The sequence below is a fragment of the Brienomyrus brachyistius genome, chromosome 22, assembly GCF_023856365.1.
Source record: "Brienomyrus brachyistius isolate T26 chromosome 22, BBRACH_0.4, whole genome shotgun sequence".
Lineage (NCBI taxonomy): Eukaryota > Metazoa > Chordata > Actinopteri > Osteoglossiformes > Mormyridae > Brienomyrus > Brienomyrus brachyistius.
In genome coordinates this window covers 8,691,513-8,711,283 of record NC_064554.1, presented here as the reverse complement: position 1 = coordinate 8,711,283, position 19,771 = coordinate 8,691,513, and the positions used below count along the sequence as shown (strand labels likewise).

The window sequence follows — 19,771 nt, the reverse complement described above, 5'->3', positions numbered from 1 at the left end:
TGTGCTGGATCAGGAATCAACTGGGGGCAGATGTCCGAGGTAATTCCACAGAGCTGTGCCTCCAAGTTCATTAAAGTAATGTATAAAACAAGATGAAGAAGAGAAATGACCAAGAGGTCTTGAAGAACAGAGGTTATGCTGATGTTGGCACAGGGGTCTCAGCAAATGTTTCATCACCTGCTGGCATTTATCGCAAATGTCAGTCGGTTTAAACGATCTGTGAAGAACTGTGGTCTGGTTGGAGTACATGAACTACACCAAAAATGTTCTTTTCTGCAGAAATGTGAAAGAAGAGTGACCAGGACAATGAAATGTGTCATGGTCCAACGAGTGATCAAATTTGGCTTTGCTGTGGTGTGTATGGTGACGAGTCTGACTTGGTTACAGTTTGGAGTTTGACTACGCTTGACTCTTATGGACCAAATCTGAACGGTAGAGTGTCTTTCCACCTCCGTCAATGAAATGCCAAATTAGGGGATTTCTCGTTAAAGAATATCGTTTAGTCATTTGTACAATGTAGAGCAAAGAAACCGTGAAGCTGTTTTGTACTTTCTGGTGACAAAAAGCACTATTAAGGAACTTTTTGGCAGACTCCAAGTAGCTGAGGGAGTTGGGCTGGTGGAGAAAGAAACATTCTGAAATCAAATCAGTTTGGCTTAACATACCTCTCATATTGCGTTTTGTCCTCTTCCATCACTTGTTTTCATTCATAGCATGTTTTAATTCCATCCATTTTCTGTAATTACCTATGTTATTTAGGAGCATGGGGAGGGAGTTGGGTGGGTGTCTGCAGCCTATCCCAGTTACTAGGGGCTCGAGGGGGGAACAACCTAGGATTGGGCACCATGCCATCACAGAACACACTCACACGCCATTCACTCATACATACACAACTTATAGCAATTTGGTCACCTTAGCATATTTTTGGACTGTGGGGGGAAACTGGACTGGAAGACACTCAGTGCCGACACAGATGGAAACATGCAAACTCCACATACATGGAGCCTTGGCAGAGACTCAAACACTGGTCCCACAGGTATAAGGCAACTGTGCTAACCACTGCACCGCCCATTTTGAAATTGTTCACCGTTATTAATTTAAAATAAAAATATATATTATAATCATGTATTTTATGTTTATAATAATATTATCATTATTTTTAGACATTTCATCTGGGGGTTTTCGTCCCTATCAACTGCAGATTGATTTTTTTTTCACTCAGTAACGCTGTGCAAAACCTCGCCCTGGCTCACTTGCAGCTATCAGACGCCAACATGCGCACCAATTAGCTCACATCATCTGGAAATGAGGCAATTCCGCGTACTGACTTATTTTACTTTAAAAAATATTAACCGTTCATGTGGTCGGAGGAACACGGTGAAATTCAGGGTAAGGGACTGATGCATGGGGAGATAACACATATAGCAGTGCAAAACAAGATAGGATAGTGCAATTTAAAAATTAGTAAATGTAACTGATCTTAATTAACTACACATTATTGACCTAGAAGCTGCGCATGGCCGACCGGAGGCGCACAGCCACGCCTGCCTGCAAGCCCCCTTGAGCGAGCACGCCCGCGCGTCCCTTCGCGTGCCCCGTGAGCGCGCACGTCGCTGTCAGATCCGCGGTAGGAAGTGCGGATGGTGAGTGTATGAATGTGTCAGCTGCAGTTAAGCGAGAGAAACAGAGTGATCCGAGGACGGCCGGACGAAGCCCGAGCAGACGAATGAACAGGATCCGTCGGATTTCCTGAATAGTAAATATGGACTTATTAGCAGCATCGATGCTTTGTGGAAATCGCTAAAGCTGAGCGGTTTAGGGGAGAGTCCCGTCGTTCTCGTCTCATCCCTTTCATCATAATTTCACCTCTGCTCTCCGGTCATCGGGTGTGTTTCGCCCGGCCCGCAGGAGGGGTAAACGCTACCGGATCCGTGGAGGGGGGGGTGGGCCCTTTTGGGCGCCCAGTTGGACGCCCCGTTGGACGCAGAGCCCTGGACACCACGGCCGTGGGTAAGTACAACCCCGAGGGGACCGTTAGGAGAGGCCGAGGATGGAGGAGGCCTAGCGGTTCGAATGGGGCTCGCGGATGAAGCCCGCCCGACTGCAGTGCGAAACTGAGCTTAAGGTCGTAAGACTGGATGCGAAACGGGCGTTGGTTAGTTAACAGTCCAGCTACCCGGGCTCGATGATGGCGCCATGACGGCGGTGACCCAGCGGTATGAGGAAGACCACTCTCTTGGGCTCTGCTTGTTCTGCGCCGGAGTGGGATGTCTGATGCTAGTGATGGGATGTACACGGTGGGTCGCTGGGGCGGGGATGGGCATCTCCAGCACCCTACATCAGCAGCATGAGCCTGTGCCAGGTGGATGTGAGACAAACGGACTGCACTGGAGTCCAGGGGCCAGTCGAACGTGTTAAGCGGCTTAAATGCACGGGCCTGGCTGGGACCTCCGGCTGATTCACTTTACCTGCGGTGTTGATATGATCGCACGCTACTCCTCCACAGTCTGATTACACGGCGGGTGGAGGGTGGGTGGAGCAGCAGATCGCTTTTAAAGCTACTTCCTCAGTGTTCAGGGCCGGCTTGACCACGGTCTCTATTTATAATGTAGGGAAGTACGCAGCACGCCGAGCTATTACCATGGATGGAAACTGTATTAATACATTTTTGCATGCGTGAGTAATCTTCATCGTTTGAAGGATTTAAAACGGGAGGAGGAGCTCCAGAAAGACGAGTCGTGGCGCAGGGATCTTAAGATTGCGGAAGTTTACTCAAAAACACACGATGTGAAGACTAGTAAAGTGTTGCTTATACTATGGAGAAGGTGTGTGGACAGACATTGCTCACGTTAAATTGAAGTTTATCGCTTCTCATTTGACTGATCATCCCGCGTGGCTGCATGACTCGCACTTACTTTTTTCTTAATATCATAACTGTGAATGACAACAGGTGTGCGTTGTGTCGGCTTTTTATTTTTATTAAGCCTTGTGCTTGCACAACTGTTGCTATATTTTAATGTGCAAATATTTAACATATGAAGCAGGGCTTGATTAGGATTAAAAATCGGCCCATGTCCTCCAGGGTGCGGGCAGGCAAGCCAGCACTGTTCAATCCAACAGTACCTGTAGGTGAGGATGCAACTTTTTGGATAAAGATGCACATCAGTTAGTCTTTGAAGGAATCCTAGTCTTTAGTCTTTGTCTACATATCATTGTCTGCTCTTGTATTAAAGACACTCTGTCCCCCCAGGCAGTTAGAAGAGGTCATGGCTGAGATTTCAGCCCTTACTCCATCCCCTCCTGGCCTGGGTGACTCCCACATCCCCCAGCCCCTGCCGAACAGCACTGACCCTCATCCTCACCCCGTGAGCCCAAAGGACCTTACCCCGCAAACCCCCAAATCTGCCCTCTATGGGGACCCTGCAGTGAAAAGCACCACATGGAGAGGGGCAAAAGAGCCTGCCCGGGATGGTAAAGGTCCCCCCCCAGCTCCTCCCAAGCCCCCCCCACGGTCATCCAGGGGGGTGGGAGCGGGCACGGAGGTGCACTCCTGCGACGTGCGGTCCTTGGGCTCAGAGACGCAGCCCTCTGATCGTGACCCCGCCCCTAGCGTCAGTTCCAGCAGTGATGTCACCCTGGCAGCCGCTCAGCCCCTGAGCTCCACCCCCACCGCCAGCAGCGACCCCCATCTTCCTGCGGTTGCAGTCCCTGCTGAGCACACTCCCCCGCTGGGGAACACCTCCCCAAGGCAGCTGCCCCCCCAGACCCAGTCCCAGAGCACCTCCCATTGCTCCCCCATCCCCATCGTCCAGGAGCCTCAGCCCGCCTTCTTCCCAACCACCCCTCTCCGCCAGCCCGCCCCCGACTCCCTCAGCTACTTGGAGTCGGCCAGCCTGATGTCGGGCACCATGGAGTCACTGTCAGGCATTGGGGACGACACCAGCTCCCTGGGCTCTGACTCGGAGGTCAACGGTTCGGTGCTGCGCCGCACCGACAAGTACGGCTTCCTGGGCGGAAATCAGTACACCGAGACCGGGTGAGCCCCCCCATGCCCCCGCCAATGTATTGCACCTGGTCGTCATGTGCTCTCCTTCCTTAGCTGCCAGCCCTCCTGTTTGCGCCTTACTTAATGCCATGACTCCATCAGCAAATGGGACTCGTGTCCCACAGTGACTACACTGCTGGGTACTAACAAAAAACTGCATGATACAGCATGAAATCAGCTGCCCAAAATGTGGCACGGGGGGGGTCCCTGATTCCCACGATTCTCTGCAGATACAGATTCTGGGTCTAGCTGCGCTTCCTAAATCCACCCTAACGCTGCTCACTCCCAACCGGTGGACGAGGTCCTCACTCGGTGTGATTACAATATTTTGATCATCCTGGTTTAAAACAAAACCCATAACCCTCATTCTAAAGTAGCCCAGTCCGTTGTGAAAACCCCAATTCCTGGGGCCGGTGTGGCACAGCGGTCTCGCTCCCGTCCGTACCGGCCACTGGGACTTCCCGTCTCTCTCCTTCCCTCACTTTCCTTCTACGTGCCCCTTTGCTCCTCCCACAGCCCCCTTCCCTGTGAGTCACGGGGTGCTGAGGGTGATGAGTGACTCACCCCCCCGCCTGTCTGAACTTTCAGCAGGACTGCAGTTAGCCGTAGCTCCGCAGTCCTCCTCCTACATGCTACATGTTAATGCTGTATTGGCACCTAGCCGTGCGTAACTTTCTCTCTCCCCCCGGTGTCAGTGAGAAGGAGGTCAGTGTGGACGTGGCCAGGCAGAGGGAGATGAAATGGTTAGAGATGTTTGCCAACTGGGACAAGTGGGTCTCGCGACGTTTTCAGAAGGTACCTCCTCCCGCGTGTCCCGTGTGACGGCTGCGGTCCCACATCTGCCATTAGACAGTCTGTGTCCTGCCACTTTCTCTCCTTGTGATGTATCTTTCCCTGTCTTTCTCTCTCTCTCTGTGCGTCTCTCTCTCTCTGATGCTCCTACACTCCCCATGGCCCGCACCCCCTGTCCAGGTGAAGTTGCGCTGTCGGAAGGGGGTTCCCTCGTCGCTCAGAGCCAGGGCCTGGCAGCTGCTGTCCAACAGCCAGGAGCTGCTGGAGACCAACTCTGGGAAGTTTGAGGTACGCCTCCTATGACAGTCCCCCCCAACACTGGCCATGCCTTTGGTCGTCTGCATCTGCCATTGGGCTAGGAGTGCAGTAGCTGCACCATCCCGTAGCCCCTGCTAGATAGATTTGCAGCAGATGCTAGCAGCCATAATCTTCTTATCTCCATCCCCTAATCTGGGTCGTCTACCTCACCATCATGTTACACAGCCCCCCCCCCTCCAAATCCCCACCCCTGTGTTCCTTTCTTTGTGCTTGTCCGTTACTGACTCAGACTGACGTGTTGACATACTGCTGTTGTCCACACTGTAGGTCAATCCTGACATGCCACCCCCCCCCCCCCCCCCACCCCTTGGGTCGGTGCTCACCCACCATCCAATGCGCGTTCCCCAAGCCCCATCCCCCAGCATCTCCCTGGTCCCGGCCAGGATCAGCGTTCCCCCCCATGACACCCGCACCTCTCCTAAGGGTCATTGTCAGGGACGGAATGCCAGACGTCTGCTTTCCCTTGTCTGCTGCCGAGGTCTGTGTGAAGGGTGTTGTAACTCACCCCCCAGCCCCGCCACTCTTCCTCTGACTCACAGGAACTCGAGAGGGAACCAGGAGACCCTAAATGGCTGGATATCATAGAGAAGGACCTGCACAGACAGTTCCCCTTTCATGAGATGTTTGCTGCTCGAGGTGGACATGGGTAATTAATCAGCAAAGCCCTATGTGTGTCTGTCTGTCTGTGTCTGCAAACGCATCTGTGACTGTGTCCGTCTGCTCGTGTCTGTCCTGTCTGTCTGTCTGTTCTGTCTGTCCTGTCTGTTCTGTCCTGCCCCGCCCCACGTATCTGTGTCCTATGCCCCCCGTGTGTTGGTGTCCCGCGTGTCGGTGAACGTCGGTGCCCTGCTGCATTGGTGCATGTCGATGCGCGTTAGCACGTGTCTGTGCCCCACTCTCTCCCGCGTGATGGTGTACGTTGCGTGTGCCCACTTTCCTGAACTGCCCCTACTTTTGCTCCCCAGCCAGCAGGACCTGTACCGCATCCTGAAGGCCTACACGGTGTACCGGCCAGACGAGGGCTACTGCCAGGCTCAGGCCCCCGTGGCCGCCGTGCTGCTCATGCACATGCCTGCGGAGGTACGGGGTATCCGGCATGACCCTCCAGCTCACAGTAATGCAGTGTTTCCCAGAGCGGGGAGGGAGCAAACATGAGGACCACATGGGAGTCTCCATGGCCTAGGCTGTGAAACACTGCAGTAACAGCAGTGAAGCCACATGTAGAATCATGACTAAGAAAAAGGTGTGTTTGTATTCACCACTGTGCTCCCTCTTGTTTCCCATAGCAAGCCTTCTGGTGTCTGGTACAGATCTGTGAGAAATACCTTCCCGGGTACTACAGCGCCGGCTTGGTGGGTACACACACGCACGCTCACACACACACACGCACATGCACGCCTGCCACGTTAATCCCACTCACCTGTAACACGCAGGACCCCTGTTTTTGTCCCGATGGTTCTCTGAATGTCCGTTTTGTCTCCAGCTGAACAGTCTGTCCGTTGTTTTCGTGGGGCGCCTAAAACCGGACGTTCCCATCACTGGGACAAAGCAAGCCAGTGTCTCCCATCCAGCAGAGAATGCAGCATTTCAGATCTCCTGAAAGCTCTCAGAACAAGTTGGGGGTCTTTGTGTGAAGACGCCTAACGTCACGAGGCGGCTAAGATGTGCGTTCATCCTGACTGATACCGCTGTGTGAGCCTCTCTCTCTGCCGACCCTACACCCCCCTCCCTCCCAATTCCAGGAAGCGATCCAGCTGGATGGGGAGATCTTTTTCTCCCTGCTACGACGTGTCTGTCCCATGGCCTACCGCCACCTGAAGAAGTTCAAGATCGACCCCATCCTCTACATGACCGAGTGGTTCATGTGCATCTTCTCCCGGACCCTCCCTTGGGCCTGCGTGCTGCGTGTCTGGGACATGTTCTTCTGCGAAGGTCTGCATAAGGCCCTTCCTCCTTTTGTTATTTAATCGTGTACAGTCCTCCAGGCCACGGGGGGGCGCTGTACTAAAGCAGAAAGTGACAAAACAGCCACTAATCCAGCTTATGGCCCTTTCTTCCTCTTTTAACCTTTTATCTACCTCTATTAGTAAGGTAAACCATCTGTTCTGTTTTAGAACGAGAGGAGGACACTCCCCAGCCAGAAATGGCATTCTGTAATAAACCTGGAAATGTCCCCATTGTGCTTTTTTCCCTTGTGGACCGGGAGCGGCACGCTTGACAGGATGCCCATCTTCTACGCAGGTGTGAAGATCGTTTTCCGCGTGGGCCTGGTGCTGCTCAAGCAGATGCTGGGCTCGGTGGACAAGCTGCGGGAGGTGCAGGGCATGTATGAGACCATGGACCGTCTTCGCAACATTCCGCCGGAGAGCGTGCGCGAGGACCTGCTGGTGCACGAGGTGCGTCTACTCCCCTGTACCTCCACCTGCTTGCCCCAAGCCCACCCCCCTCCCCTGAGTGCTGACCCCCCCCCGCCCCGCCCACAGGTGACCGTGATGCCCGTGTCCGAGGCCCTGATCGAGCGCGAGAGCAGCATTCAGGTGCGGAAGTGGCGTGAATCACGGGGCGAGCTGAGTCACCAACCACGCCGCCGCCTGCATGGCACCCGCGCCATCCACGAGCTGAAGATGCGGGCCGCTGCCATCAGCTCCGGGGGCAGCTTCTCCTACCTGCCCGGCTCCGCCCCCCTGCCAGGGCCCCTGCGCGCCTCATCCAGCCTGCTCTCCCTCCAGGGCTTCCGCAAGTCCAAGCCTACCTTTCGGCCGCCCATCAAGAAAGGCGCCTTTATCGGCTTCGCTGCACTGGAACCGGAGCAGCCGAAGTCGTTCCAGAGCCCCCCCTTCCAGGCCCAGCCGCTGCCACCACAGGCACCGTCCTCCCCGGGCGCCACCGTCAGCGCACTAGCGGGCTCCACCCTCCCGGCTGGTCTGAAGCCGGTGCCCACAGCTGAGGAGGACCCGGCCGTGGCCGAGAAGGGCCCCACCCCTCCCCAAACCCTGATGGCCTCCCCCAGGGTCGTCTCTGAGCACATCACCCCCACCCTCCCATCCCCCGCTGCCAACAATGTCCCGCTCCCATTGGTCGTGGATGGGGGCAAGCCGGGCGCCTCCAGCGAGGTGCCAGCAGGGGGTGCCGGTGAGGAAGAGGGGAAGAAGAAGAAGAAGGGGAAAGAGGAGAAAAAGAAGGGAAAGGAGGAGGAGAAGCAGAGAGTGAAGGAGAAGAAGGAGAAGGAGCGGCAGGAGAAGGAGCGGCAGGAGAAGGAGAGGCAGGAGAAGGAGCGACAGAAGAAGGAGAAGAAGAAGGAGAAAGGAGGGAAGAAAAAAGAAAAAGGAGGGGGCAAGGAGGAAGAATAGAAGGTGGAGGGAGAGGGAATGTAAGAGCAGGTATGCCAAGAGGAGCCTGAATGAGGAGCTGAACAGTGCAGGTGCATAAGAGCGGGTGATGTCATCAGGAGGAGCCCCCCGGTACCCGTCCCTAACCAGTCAGACGCCTCCCTGTTCCTGCACTGTTGATCCTGAGAAATCACATCTTGGGCTCATCTCCTTCATTTTCATTCGGCTGTGTTAATTATCCCGTTGACGGAGACTTTGAACCTGACTGGAGCTGCCAGTGTTTGTAAATAGACACTATGGTTCTGTTCACCTTCATATCCAAGCCCGGTTCTCCACTGTGTGCTTACGTGGGTCATAAGACAGGCAACCAGACAAAGAACCAAAAACATTTCCAGTGATCCCACTGCAGTACTGGATGCCTCGTAAGCTGTATTTACGGAAGGCTGTATTCTGTGTGTTTATGCGTTGGTGTGTTTATACTCACACTGTGAACGTGCCCCCTCACTCTCCCTCTCCCTCCCTCTCTCTCTCTCTCATGTGCGTGTGAGCGTCTTGACTGTGCCATTAGAGGAAGGAAAATAATCTGGTTGCACACGTCTGTCTGGATAAATTGAGACTGGCTGTCGTGTCTATAAAAAGTCCTGCCATTTCTCTGTCACATCCTCTTGCTTTTTTTAAATAATTGTCATTTTTCTTCCTCTCCTCTGGCTCAGTTGAAGAGCACATTGTCTGGCCAAAAACAGTCTGGATGCCACCTCCTCCTTCCCGAACCCTGTAGTTCAGAGGAGGCCGGGCGAGGCCAAGCCTGCCGGGCTTTCTTTATGTTCTAGCCAAACCCGCCAGTGTGTTTGACACTCAAACCCTCTTCCATGGGCTGTGAAGGAGCACTGAGACGATCTAGACGGTCTGACTCTGTACTGCCCCCCACTGCCGGAGGTACCCAAGCACATCTAGGTTGAATTTGGCAGATCTCCCATGAAGCGTTAGTTTTGTATATATATCAGCACTTGTATTATATTTATGTAGAAATTAATTCAGTGAACCAGAGAATGATATATGAGGCAAAGGTTTTCATATTTTTATTTTATTATGGAGAACTGGAATGACTGGAATAATGGCAGGTTCTGAGAGTCCCGCGGACTGTTTTATACATTTTTTTTTCTTTTTTTTTGTGTGACGCGGCTTGAGCCTTGGGAACATTGTTTTGTTTGTTTTTTGTTTTTTTCTTTTAAATCTTGCACAAAAAGGCCTTTCTTGTTCTTGTGGGTAGTTGTTGCCTGCTTGGTTCACTGCAGATCAGAGACTTGTGGGTCCTCCTGCACATCTCAGCTTGGGTATATTTTCTCAAACCCTGCTGACCTACCCCTTTCCAATGAGCAGCCTGTCTGATCTCCCCCATGGCTAATGAGCGGACTGTCTAACCTCCCCCATGGCCAATGAGCGGACTGTCTAATCTCCTCCATGGCCAATGAGCAGACTGTCTAATCTCCTCCATGGCCAATGAGCAGCCTGTTTAATCTCCCCCATGGCCAATGAGCAGACTGTCTGATCTCCCTGATAGCCAAGTTCTTCCTGTATTAAGCTTTGATCAGTGTTTCAACAATTCCCATTTATTTAGAATTAAAACCGTGAAGTTTATGTATAGCATGGTGTGTTAGTGCATTATTGAATGAATTGTCTTTTTTTGTTTTTAATTTAACAGTGTTGATTTATGTAGAGGTCACAATGCCAAAGGTAGATTTCATGAGGGCATTTCGAAAGGCTTGTGGGGGGTAAGTGGTATGAGCTGGGAGGCTCTTGACGGCCACATCTTATAGGGGGTTGTGAATTTTAAGCTGTCCAGGAGGGTCTTCACCCAAACTCAATATACTCCTGATTATCTCAAGCCTCTTTAGGCTGTGTAACAACCTGCTATTCTCACTTATGGTATTCTCTCCTCCTTTACCTTGCTATCTTTTGCGCCCAGCAATACCCCAGTTAAAGAGACAAGCAGCCATCTTCATGTCAGGCAAGCAAGGCAGCAGAGGAATGGGCTAAATCTTATTTTATTGAGAAAATGTCAGCGCCGGTTGCGTCACACTGCATTTTGACTGAAATCAAGGGTTTACAGTAAATACTGTAAATCGCCGATTGCAGTGACACTTTAATCATCTCCTGTTAGCTGTAGTCTGTTACGGTGATATGCAAAGGTCCTCCTCACCTAACGGCAAGGTGCCCCCGCTCTCTCCTCTCGGCCGTCTTCCCTCCATGGTAGGCCTCTTGCCTGGGAAGCAGGAGGACAGGGGGGGAGTCAAGACCCCGGCCGTGTCACTCCCACGGTTATGGAATCTGAAGCCCCCCATTCTTTTGCACTCCTCGCGTTCTGACGGACCGGTCCGGATGATACTATGCATCTGAAACCAAACCCGGATTCCCGCCTTTCTGACGAGCAGTGTGGCCTCTACGCCCTGCTCCATCTGGTACCGACCCGCAGACAAGAGCTTCTGGCCCTTGGTCATATGACGCAGGAAGAGCTCGTTCCCTAGTGCTGGACACAGAACTTTCTAGCTCTCAAGTGTTTTTCTGTTCCGAGTCTTGATCAGCATCGTTATTATTATTATTATTATTATTATTATTATTATTGCCTGCTTTGTCGTCTCTTCCCCTCATCATTTTAAATCTGACTCTTCTCGGTCAAACATTCGGAATGGCGTAAGAACAATAAGTTTGTCCGCTTGGTTTGAGGGAGGACTGGGCTGTAGGTGGGAAGATAGATATACCTGTAGGCATTGGGACCAAATGAAGTAAAACTGGAATGACTCCATGTTTTGTTTTAAATGACTGTTGTACTTATTTTTATTTTAATGGTCTTTTTGTATTTGTGAATTTCCTGTGTGTTTTAAAGTCCTCAGTAAACCGTAATTACTCAAAATGAAAATAGTGAATAATAAATCATTCCTTAACTACAGGAGATGAATCAGAATGAAACATACTTACATTGTAATGATGATGCTGATGACACCGTTGATGATGATGATGATAGTTACAAATAATAAATAATATATTAAGTCTTATGTTCACAGAATGCCTGTGAGGTTTATTTAAGTTACTAAAAACCATCCATCCTTCATCTCTCAGCGGTCTGGTTTTCCCAGTGTGGGGACAGCAGACCGAGCAGGTCAGTGTAATATGAAAATGCCACTTAAGATTTGCAGTGTGACCATCCATGCTCCTAAATGTGTTTGTTTCCTGCTGGTGGCCAAACATACCGAATTAATGACTCTTGTGTCTGTCGACTTTGGCTGCGCCGAAGATAGGATCCCATGCAGACTTATGAAGAGACTGCAGTGTATGACTGTCCTCCAGTTACCTTGGTTATTCTGTGTTATGCAGTAGGTCTTGGTCATGACCTACTGTCAGTAGATCCACATCTGCAGGGGGGTGCATTTGCTGTGCATCTAAATCCCCAACCAGCATAGTCCAACCAAACAACAGGCACAGAGATACTGCAATACGAAAGAGTTTCTTTTTATTCACAGTGGATGGAGCTGTTTTGTGATGTGTTACACTTGAGATGCACAGGTGGCCCGTCATTGGGGGGGGCGGGGGGGCTGAGGTAAAGGGGGCGAAGAGTCTATGTTCTCTTTCGGCCGCTTTTCCTCTCCCTCTCCATGCCGGTTCCTTTCCCTTTCTCGCTCTCACAATGCTTGCGCCAGCTTTTTGGATGCTAAGTCACTCCCACCATTAGCCCCCACCCTCCCCCCCCCCCCCACTGTCACGCCCCTTTCTCTTTTCCCAGAAATGTCCTATTTTATAGGATCATGTCCTTCAGCATAGTTCCCTGGCTGCGTGCCATACAGTACGAGGTTCTCCGTGGGTTGGTGAAACACGGCGAAATCTCCCACCAGTTGGAATTACTTACTGTTTTCCATTAAGCAATTAGTGCGCTCCCATAGAGCCTGCAAAGAACCATCTGGCAGGTACATGTACCGCTCTGTCGGACTGCCTTCTGCAGGACTGCTGGAAATGCACACACTGGTGTTCGCAAGGGGGTGGGCGAGGGAGGAAGAGGAATCTAAGAGAGTGAGGGATGGGATTACATCATTTTATTGAAAATATTCCCAGGAGCCTCGTAGTAGCTCCCAGATACCCAGAACCTTCTGTGCTCTCTCTAAAAGCCTCAGTAAAGTCTTTCTTTTTGTGAGAGAGGGAGGGCGAGAAAGAGAGAGTGAAAAAGAGGGAGGTAATGTGGGTGTGGCGGAGGTGAGGAGTGGTGGAGAACCAAAGGATGCAGTTTTCTTGTCTTCCTTCTCTACTCCTCCTTCTCTTCGCCGTGTGTGATGACGTAGCAGATGTTCTTGTAGTCCACGTTGCCAGCCACATCGGGGGGGAAGGCGGCCCACAGGTTCTTCATCTGCCAGGGGGGGGTCAGAGTCACCATATCAGCGAAGAGTAAGGAAAGTCAGGTCTGACACCTACATAGGTTTATACCAACGGAGACCTTCCACTCGATATATTTTCTTAAATTTATCTGGCACTATTGTCTTCAGCAAGTATGAATGTCAGTGGACTGCATTACACATAATAACAAACTCGTGGTTTAGCACATCGACATAGTAAGCAGGTGGGAAAGGACTGGACCGCATTCTCACCTCCTCTGCGGAGAACCTGTCGCACTGAGTGGTCAGGAGCTCCTCAAGGCTGAAAGACACAGCGTGTATTATGCTCAGGGGGTCTGCACTACTGCATTGTTAATCTACAGACTTGCAACCTATAAGCAAAGACTGGCACATCACTCACTAATACTCTGGTTGGACTATTAGGCTACTCACAATTCCTTCTTGATGGTGCCAGTATTCTGTGGGTCCAGGACCTTGAAAGCGCTCACGATGACGTCCTCCGGATCAGCGCCTGTGAGGGAGAGGGGGCCACATTGAGCCAGGCAGGAATGTGAGAATCATCTGCATTAGGGGAAGTGAAAGTGCAGGTGAGATGGGGGGGGGGAGAGCGGGGGGGGAAGGACCCACCCTTCAGCTTTTCGCCGAACATGGTGAGGAAGACGGTGAAGTTGATGGGCCCGCTGGCTTCTTTGATCATGGCTTCCAGCTCCTCGTTCTTGGTGTTCAGCTGACCTGCGTGGCAGAAAAATGTAAGAATGAAAGTGCTGCAGATGCAAGTGGGCACCTTGGCTGACAGACACCCACGCTGCTGCGGGCCGGACGACGGTGAGGCTTTGCCCATTCAGTTCTTCTGGCAAGGCATCTTCACAAAGGTCTGCACCTTAAATGAAATTAACTTCAGGGGTGAAAAAAAAAAACGCTTCTTACCCATGGAAGCTAGCACGTCCCTCAAGTCGTCCTTGCTGATAATGCCGTCCCTGTTCTGATCAATGATTGTGAAAGCCTGTAGGAGAAGGGAAGGCTTGTGAGCACGGATGTCTGAGAAGGACAGGGTGACTAACGGCCAATTTCCCCTGAAGCCTTCAATTGCTTTAATAGGTCGTCTTCCTTGATGTCACTGACAGCACTGAGTCCTGTATATGAATTAATTTTTGCATTACAGATTATGTCCATATTGCTTAAACATCTCAATCCAGCAGATGGGCTGAAAAGCTGCCTGGCAGGGCGTGTGCTGCCGTACTGTCGGGCATGTCTACTCCGGCTAGGACATACATACTCCTTGTTCTTTCCTTAATACTTGAAACCTGAGATGACGACTCTGGGTCTTGGACTTAAAAGGCAGCTGGGAACCTCCCTCTGTGCATCTTAAAATGGTCCCCGTGCCAAGTCAGACATTCCAGCTGTGGCATTCAAGGAGTAGGTGTTACATTTAACCTTCTATTAAACACATATATGTCTATATATACATACCCCGGGTCTCGGGGGTGAAATCACTCTCCTGCAATTATTACGATTCCCCATTCTGTCTTTCCTCAGTCGTCTCCTCCTTTCACTCGTCACTCACCTCTTCTTTTCTCCAGACTGTTCATTACCAACATATCCTTTGTGTTCATTTAGTCCTGTCGTCTGAGTAAGATCTGGTCTCACTTTCTCTTCTCTGAGTACTCTATATTCACGTTCGTGAGGCTCCCCCGTTCCCCATCGATCCGCCATGTTTATCCCCTCGTGTACAAATGTCAAATGAGGTGCCTCCAATATTTTGCTGAGTCTCTGTTGCTCTGTTGTCTGCGAGTTCACATATGCCACCACACTGTGTGACGTCAGGATGTGGAGTGCATGCCCCATCACTATGTCTGCTGTCTTCTGAATGATTTTTGCCACCCCCGCTGCGTGCCGTGTGCATGCTGGGTGGCGTTTCTCTGTTGCGTCTAAACCTACGCTGACATACATCAGTACCTTCCCCCCCCCCTTTTTTCTGAAACAGCACGCCGTTCGTCACATTCTCTGTTTCAGAAACATCAAGATAGAAGGAGAGGTAGTAGTCTGGCAGAGCAAGGTCAGCAGCCTGCGCCAGGCGCTGCTTTAGAGAGATGAACGTCTCTTCTGCCGCAGTGTCCCAGTTAAGGGGGGCAGTCAGTCGTCTCAGCCCATGTTCCTTCACTAGGGCCCGAAGTGGCTGTGTGAGACCCGTGTAATCGGGGATGTATGTGCGGCTGTACCCTGTGAGCCCCAGGAACGACAGCATGTCCTTGACATTTACATTTACAGTATTTGGCAGACGCCCTTAGCCAGAGCGACTTACATAAGTGCTTTAAGACTCTGCGATGAATTTTTCCCAATACTAGCTCAATAAGGACCCAAGCTATGAATACCATCTATCTGAATACTCTGTTGAGAAAGTGATATATTTTTTTTTTTTTAATACACACACACAAGATAACACAAAATAACACTATTACACTTTTTGGTGCTTTGAGACCCCTGGTCTCGGGACTCCAACCCGGTGTTTTGAGGATTTTAACCTCGGGACTCCAACCCGGTGCTTTGAGGATTTTAACCTCGGGACTCCAAGCCGGTGATTTGAGGATTTTAACCTTGAGACTCCAACCGGGTGCATTGAGGATTTTAACCTCGGGACTCCAACCCAGTTCTTTGAGGGCTCTATACCTCGGGACTCCAACCCGTTTTAGAGAGGCGGAACCTTACTCCTTTAGCCAAACTAGAATTCGGGGTCCTGAATTCCCCGGGACTCTAACCCAGCTCACTGGGACCCTAACCCAGTGTTTCTATTCGCTCGTCACCGAATAGTGGGGCTGCCACACCAAGGACACCACAGTGGGACTCTAACCCACCGTCCTGGGACTCCAACCCAGCCTTAATATTATTTTACCCAACCTCATCCACCGCCTCAGTTTACTGACGGCCCTGATGGACACTTCGGACTACTTTATTTAGTATAGCCAATGTACAGATTTTGATATATCAGGCTCTGCTTACCCTTTGTTAGTGGCGCACCTGCAGCCTTCTGTGCCCACTCAGGTCTCGTCTGGTATTTGTCAAATGCCGACCTCTATCTCATCCCGGACGAGCCCCCAAATTGTTGGAGTATGCAGTCTCCACCGGGTCCGTAGATGAGATGAGATCACCCGGAAGCAATTGTCCAATAACCTTTATTCCAGCAGATCGATCTGGGAACTCTGCTACACACCGTAACCTCCACAGAGTTCGACTTCCTTGTTGTTCATCATTTGTCTTATACCCCTTCTATAAGCAGCCCCCGCCCCTGTCCGTACTTTTCCACTTTCTGGCAATTTCGGCTTATCTGGTGCAACATGTTGTTCTGTACGTTCCTAGTTATTGCGTCAACCCTATATCATTTGCCTAGCGACTGTCACCGCAGCCTGTATGAATAGATTAACCTTGGTACGCACAGAGCCTCCCTATATGTCCTTGTTCCCCTGCAGATATTGCTGTCCACACTTGCTAGCCTCCTCCTTCCACTGTTACTTTCTCTCTCCCTCCCTCAGCTGTGTCTGACAGCTGCGCCTCCCTGCCGTCCCGAGGTCATCAAGAAGGAAGCAGAGGGCCTGGCAAAGGGGCGGGGCCTTCTAAAGTGTCGAATATGAGGTTACCTTCTGTTATGCCTGGATAGCAGCTGTCATGGAGAAACTCCATCCATCATTGTGCTAAATGACTGATTAACTTGGCCACCTATCAAAATTCCCAGAGCTCTCCGCCTGACAGGGTACTTTAACTATGTGCTTAATTACTAGACATCAAAGTCTAGCAGAAGTTTGCTCTCCAAGCCAGTGAATCAGAGTGGGCGTGTAGAACCCACAGAGAGCTGGTGGGAGACTCTTACCTCCTTGTACTCCTGAATTTGGCTTTGCTCAAACATGGAGAACACGTTGGAGGTCCCACCCTCTCCTTGCTGCCTCCTCTTGGCCTTCTTGGGTGCCTGGGGGTTGAGTGAGACATGCCATTCAACTCGTGGGCGTGGTAAGGACAGAGTGACTTTGTGGTCATGCAGTTCCTAGTGTGGTGATCCCCCCCTGGGAAAAGGTCCTTCCTGATACATTGTGTGCCCTGTATTATTCACATTATATATATATCCAGTCATGCTATTTTTACAGTGGGATTATGCATCTGTTAATACATATCAAATGTTGAGAAAAAATATTGAAAAGTAACCCAAAATCACAGTGGAGGCCAGTACTATGTTTGCTACTTCCAATGAAAAAAAAATCACCTAGAACTGTTAATTTCCCTTTGAAGCATGATAATAGCCGGAAGGTATTGTGCATCTTTTGACCATAAAATGGTAGAATTCAGTAATACAGCATGTTTCAAAAGGAAATCAGAATCGATATTAGAGTAAAAAATAATTTGCTTTGGTGATTCATTTAATTTTTTTTGTCTATTCTTTCCTTTATTATGATTTATTTCTGGAATTTAATCTAGTTTAAATATGTATGTATAGCTTGGCTCACCTGACACATTCGCATTAACGGTACATTATTTCCAGGTCAAACTGAACAGCAGAGTTTTCCCCACCTACGTGTTGTTATGCATTTTAATTCTCCTTAAGCAAAATTTCTGGCTTATTCTGACTTGCTACATAAACCCGTACTTTCTCATGTCTGAGAACGGAGGAGCACAATTGTAAAAGAAAAAAAAATTGACAATAAAAATAAAAATATATTTCAAATGTTAAATCCATAAAAATGAAACAACGGTGTGTTTCTGAACGTCCGCACACTCTCCACTGTGGCGCCCCCCACTGGAGGAAGAAGGATGGATGTGGATGGGCCGGGCCGGAGTTACTCACCATTTCCCGAACGGTGTGAGGAGTTGGGACGGTCGAAAGGAGAAGAAAATGTGAAGCCGCATGAAAGCACAGTTCCCCGGGGGCTTATATACCTCCCGGCAGCTGGGTTAACTATAGCTGCTCGTCAAGTTTGGAAGGGAAACCTCACAGCTGCTCAGAAATAGATCCATGTGTCTTGGAATGAGTAGAACATGATACTGAAGTCCAGGCTACACTTTAGTGTCATGTGTGGACTAATATGGATATACCCAATATTAGGGGCTACTGGGCCCTACAGCAGATATCCCTTCATATGTCTTTACACCCTAAAAAAATCACTTATTCTTATTGGTAGATGCCTTCAACTACAGCTGGTTCCTAGACATAAATTCTCTGAACTCTTATGAATATGTCTGTCATGTAACTGGTGGCCCACTAGGCATCTAAACAGACTTCAGACCAGAATAACCGAGATGATCAAGTCTGTCATACACCATGCAACATGTCACACACCTTTGGAAAACATTATGCTACTTCTGTGGGTCAATGTGACATTAGTACTACGGTGTTTCAAAGACTCTGGGCGGTTTTCGTTTTATTTGTATGCTGATCTGAGACAGCTGCATTTATCTTTATAATTCATGAATTAAGAGTCTGGGGTAGCTGGACTCTATCTTTCAAAATAAAAGCCAACGTTTCTCAGCGTCAGCAGTCGGGTTGCGTCTTAAACTACAAAGCTACAGTCTTTATTTTTTCCTTTTTTCTTAAGCTTTTCCCAATTCTGTCCGTCTTGCATGCATGGGAAATTGGGGGTCCGGCTATCAGATACATATAGATGCAGTTTGTTAGCCACAAATATTACCTCCACTCCAAATCAGCTAATTCTGTGACGCAATGGATTCGACACAGAAAATATTAAGAGAATATTATCAGTTGTTGATAAATCAATCTAATTTGACAATGACGCAATAATAAGTTCTTATGTTTGTCCCCGGTATAGTACTAGCTTCAGACATACCTTTTAACCGCCGAGGTCCATATTTGAACCCCGAATACTGTATAGTAAGCATCGGACTGCAGGCGTGAAAGCTGACACCCTTCCACGGTCTCCCTCTCTTTCCCATTAACTCACATTCTCTCTCTCCTAATGTCACATTGCTGCAGAGAAACAGGTCCGGTTCTGATAAGAAAAAGCGGTCGCTTCAGCCAGTGCATCGGCACCGAGGCAATGGTCACGGCAGCTGTGTTATCAAAGTTTTTTGTACTTCATGGATCGCCACTGAAAAGAGGAGGCAAGATGAAAGGCCTCTGGAGGGAACATGTGAGAGAAAACGAAAAGTCGTAAATCTTTTTGTAACTTTTTTTAAATTCTCTACAGACTCATGCAAATTTCTTCCCACATTATTCCCACAGTGATGAATTCTCTTCTTACTTCTTTCCGTACCCCTCGATGTGACCATAAGCAAATGTATGTTTACGTTTATCGCAATATCTCAAGCACTTTAATAATATTTAGACGTGAGGCTTAAGGACAGTTTTTACATTCTCTGTTGGTAGAAAGCAGAAGCATCTACTGCTGCTCATAGCCTTGCAGTAAAGTTATATAATACAATCTTTTTAAAATAGGATTCAAAGAAATAGGAGGGGAAATAAAATCACCATCTCACGAGCAGGTCTGGAAATAGGGGCAATTTGACTGTCTGCTCTCACACCCAGCAACCGAATGGCCCACTTTGAAACAGTGCAGTATTTATCTAGAAATTACTGCTTTGGGTTTTAATATTCAGACATATCTAATATAAATATAAGTTCCTCCAGATAAAGGCGCCTTTGGAAATCTGATAATGCACTAAAAATACAAGCGATGTCGCCAGGTTCGATTTGCACGACCTTTCAGAATTTTATTGAGAACAAATCTAACTTTAATTCACCAACAAATGTGTTATTGTCAAACGTCAGTGGAGGAACTTTTTCATTTTAAACAATTCACATTTACAGTGTGTCTTTGTTTTGTGTACGTAATCGCTCTGTTGTGTTTGTAATTAAATGTGGGCGTTTTTATTGGAAATGAGATTAGAACTGTTTTCATGGTTATAGTATG

The 19,771-nt window shown here is 49.5% G+C and overlaps 2 protein-coding genes across 3 annotated transcripts; one reads left to right on the top strand and one right to left on the bottom strand.

Moving 5' to 3' along the window:
• The first annotated feature begins 1,537 nt into the window (after positions 1-1,537).
• LOC125717939 (TBC1 domain family member 10A-like) lies at positions 1,538-11,537 on the top strand. Of its 2 annotated transcripts, none has more exons than XM_048991331.1 (11): positions 1,538-1,643; positions 1,909-2,010; positions 3,251-4,036; positions 4,741-4,840; positions 5,018-5,125; positions 5,695-5,801; positions 6,121-6,235; positions 6,442-6,507; positions 6,898-7,087; positions 7,397-7,551; positions 7,639-11,537. In XM_048991331.1, exons 3-11 carry the CDS (start codon positions 3,267-3,269, stop codon positions 8,503-8,505), a joined length of 2,478 nt encoding a protein of 825 aa, XP_048847288.1. In that variant the 5' UTR covers positions 1,538-1,643; positions 1,909-2,010; positions 3,251-3,266; the 3' UTR covers positions 8,506-11,537. The 2 variants fall into 2 exon arrangements, with proteins under 2 accessions (XP_048847288.1, XP_048847287.1); XM_048991330.1 differs by having other exon boundaries at positions 1,595-1,756.
• A 1,017-nt stretch (positions 11,538-12,554) lies between these two features.
• LOC125717941 (myosin regulatory light chain 2, skeletal muscle) lies at positions 12,555-17,831 on the bottom strand. Its single transcript, XM_048991332.1, has 7 exons — positions 17,692-17,831; positions 16,726-16,821; positions 13,791-13,866; positions 13,491-13,595; positions 13,296-13,374; positions 13,116-13,164; positions 12,555-12,877 (listed from the first exon to the last, which is right to left on the bottom strand). Exons 1-7 carry the CDS (start codon positions 17,692-17,694, stop codon positions 12,776-12,778), a joined length of 510 nt encoding a protein of 169 aa, XP_048847289.1. The 5' UTR covers positions 17,695-17,831; the 3' UTR covers positions 12,555-12,775.
• Positions 17,832-19,771: the final 1,940 nt, after the last annotated feature.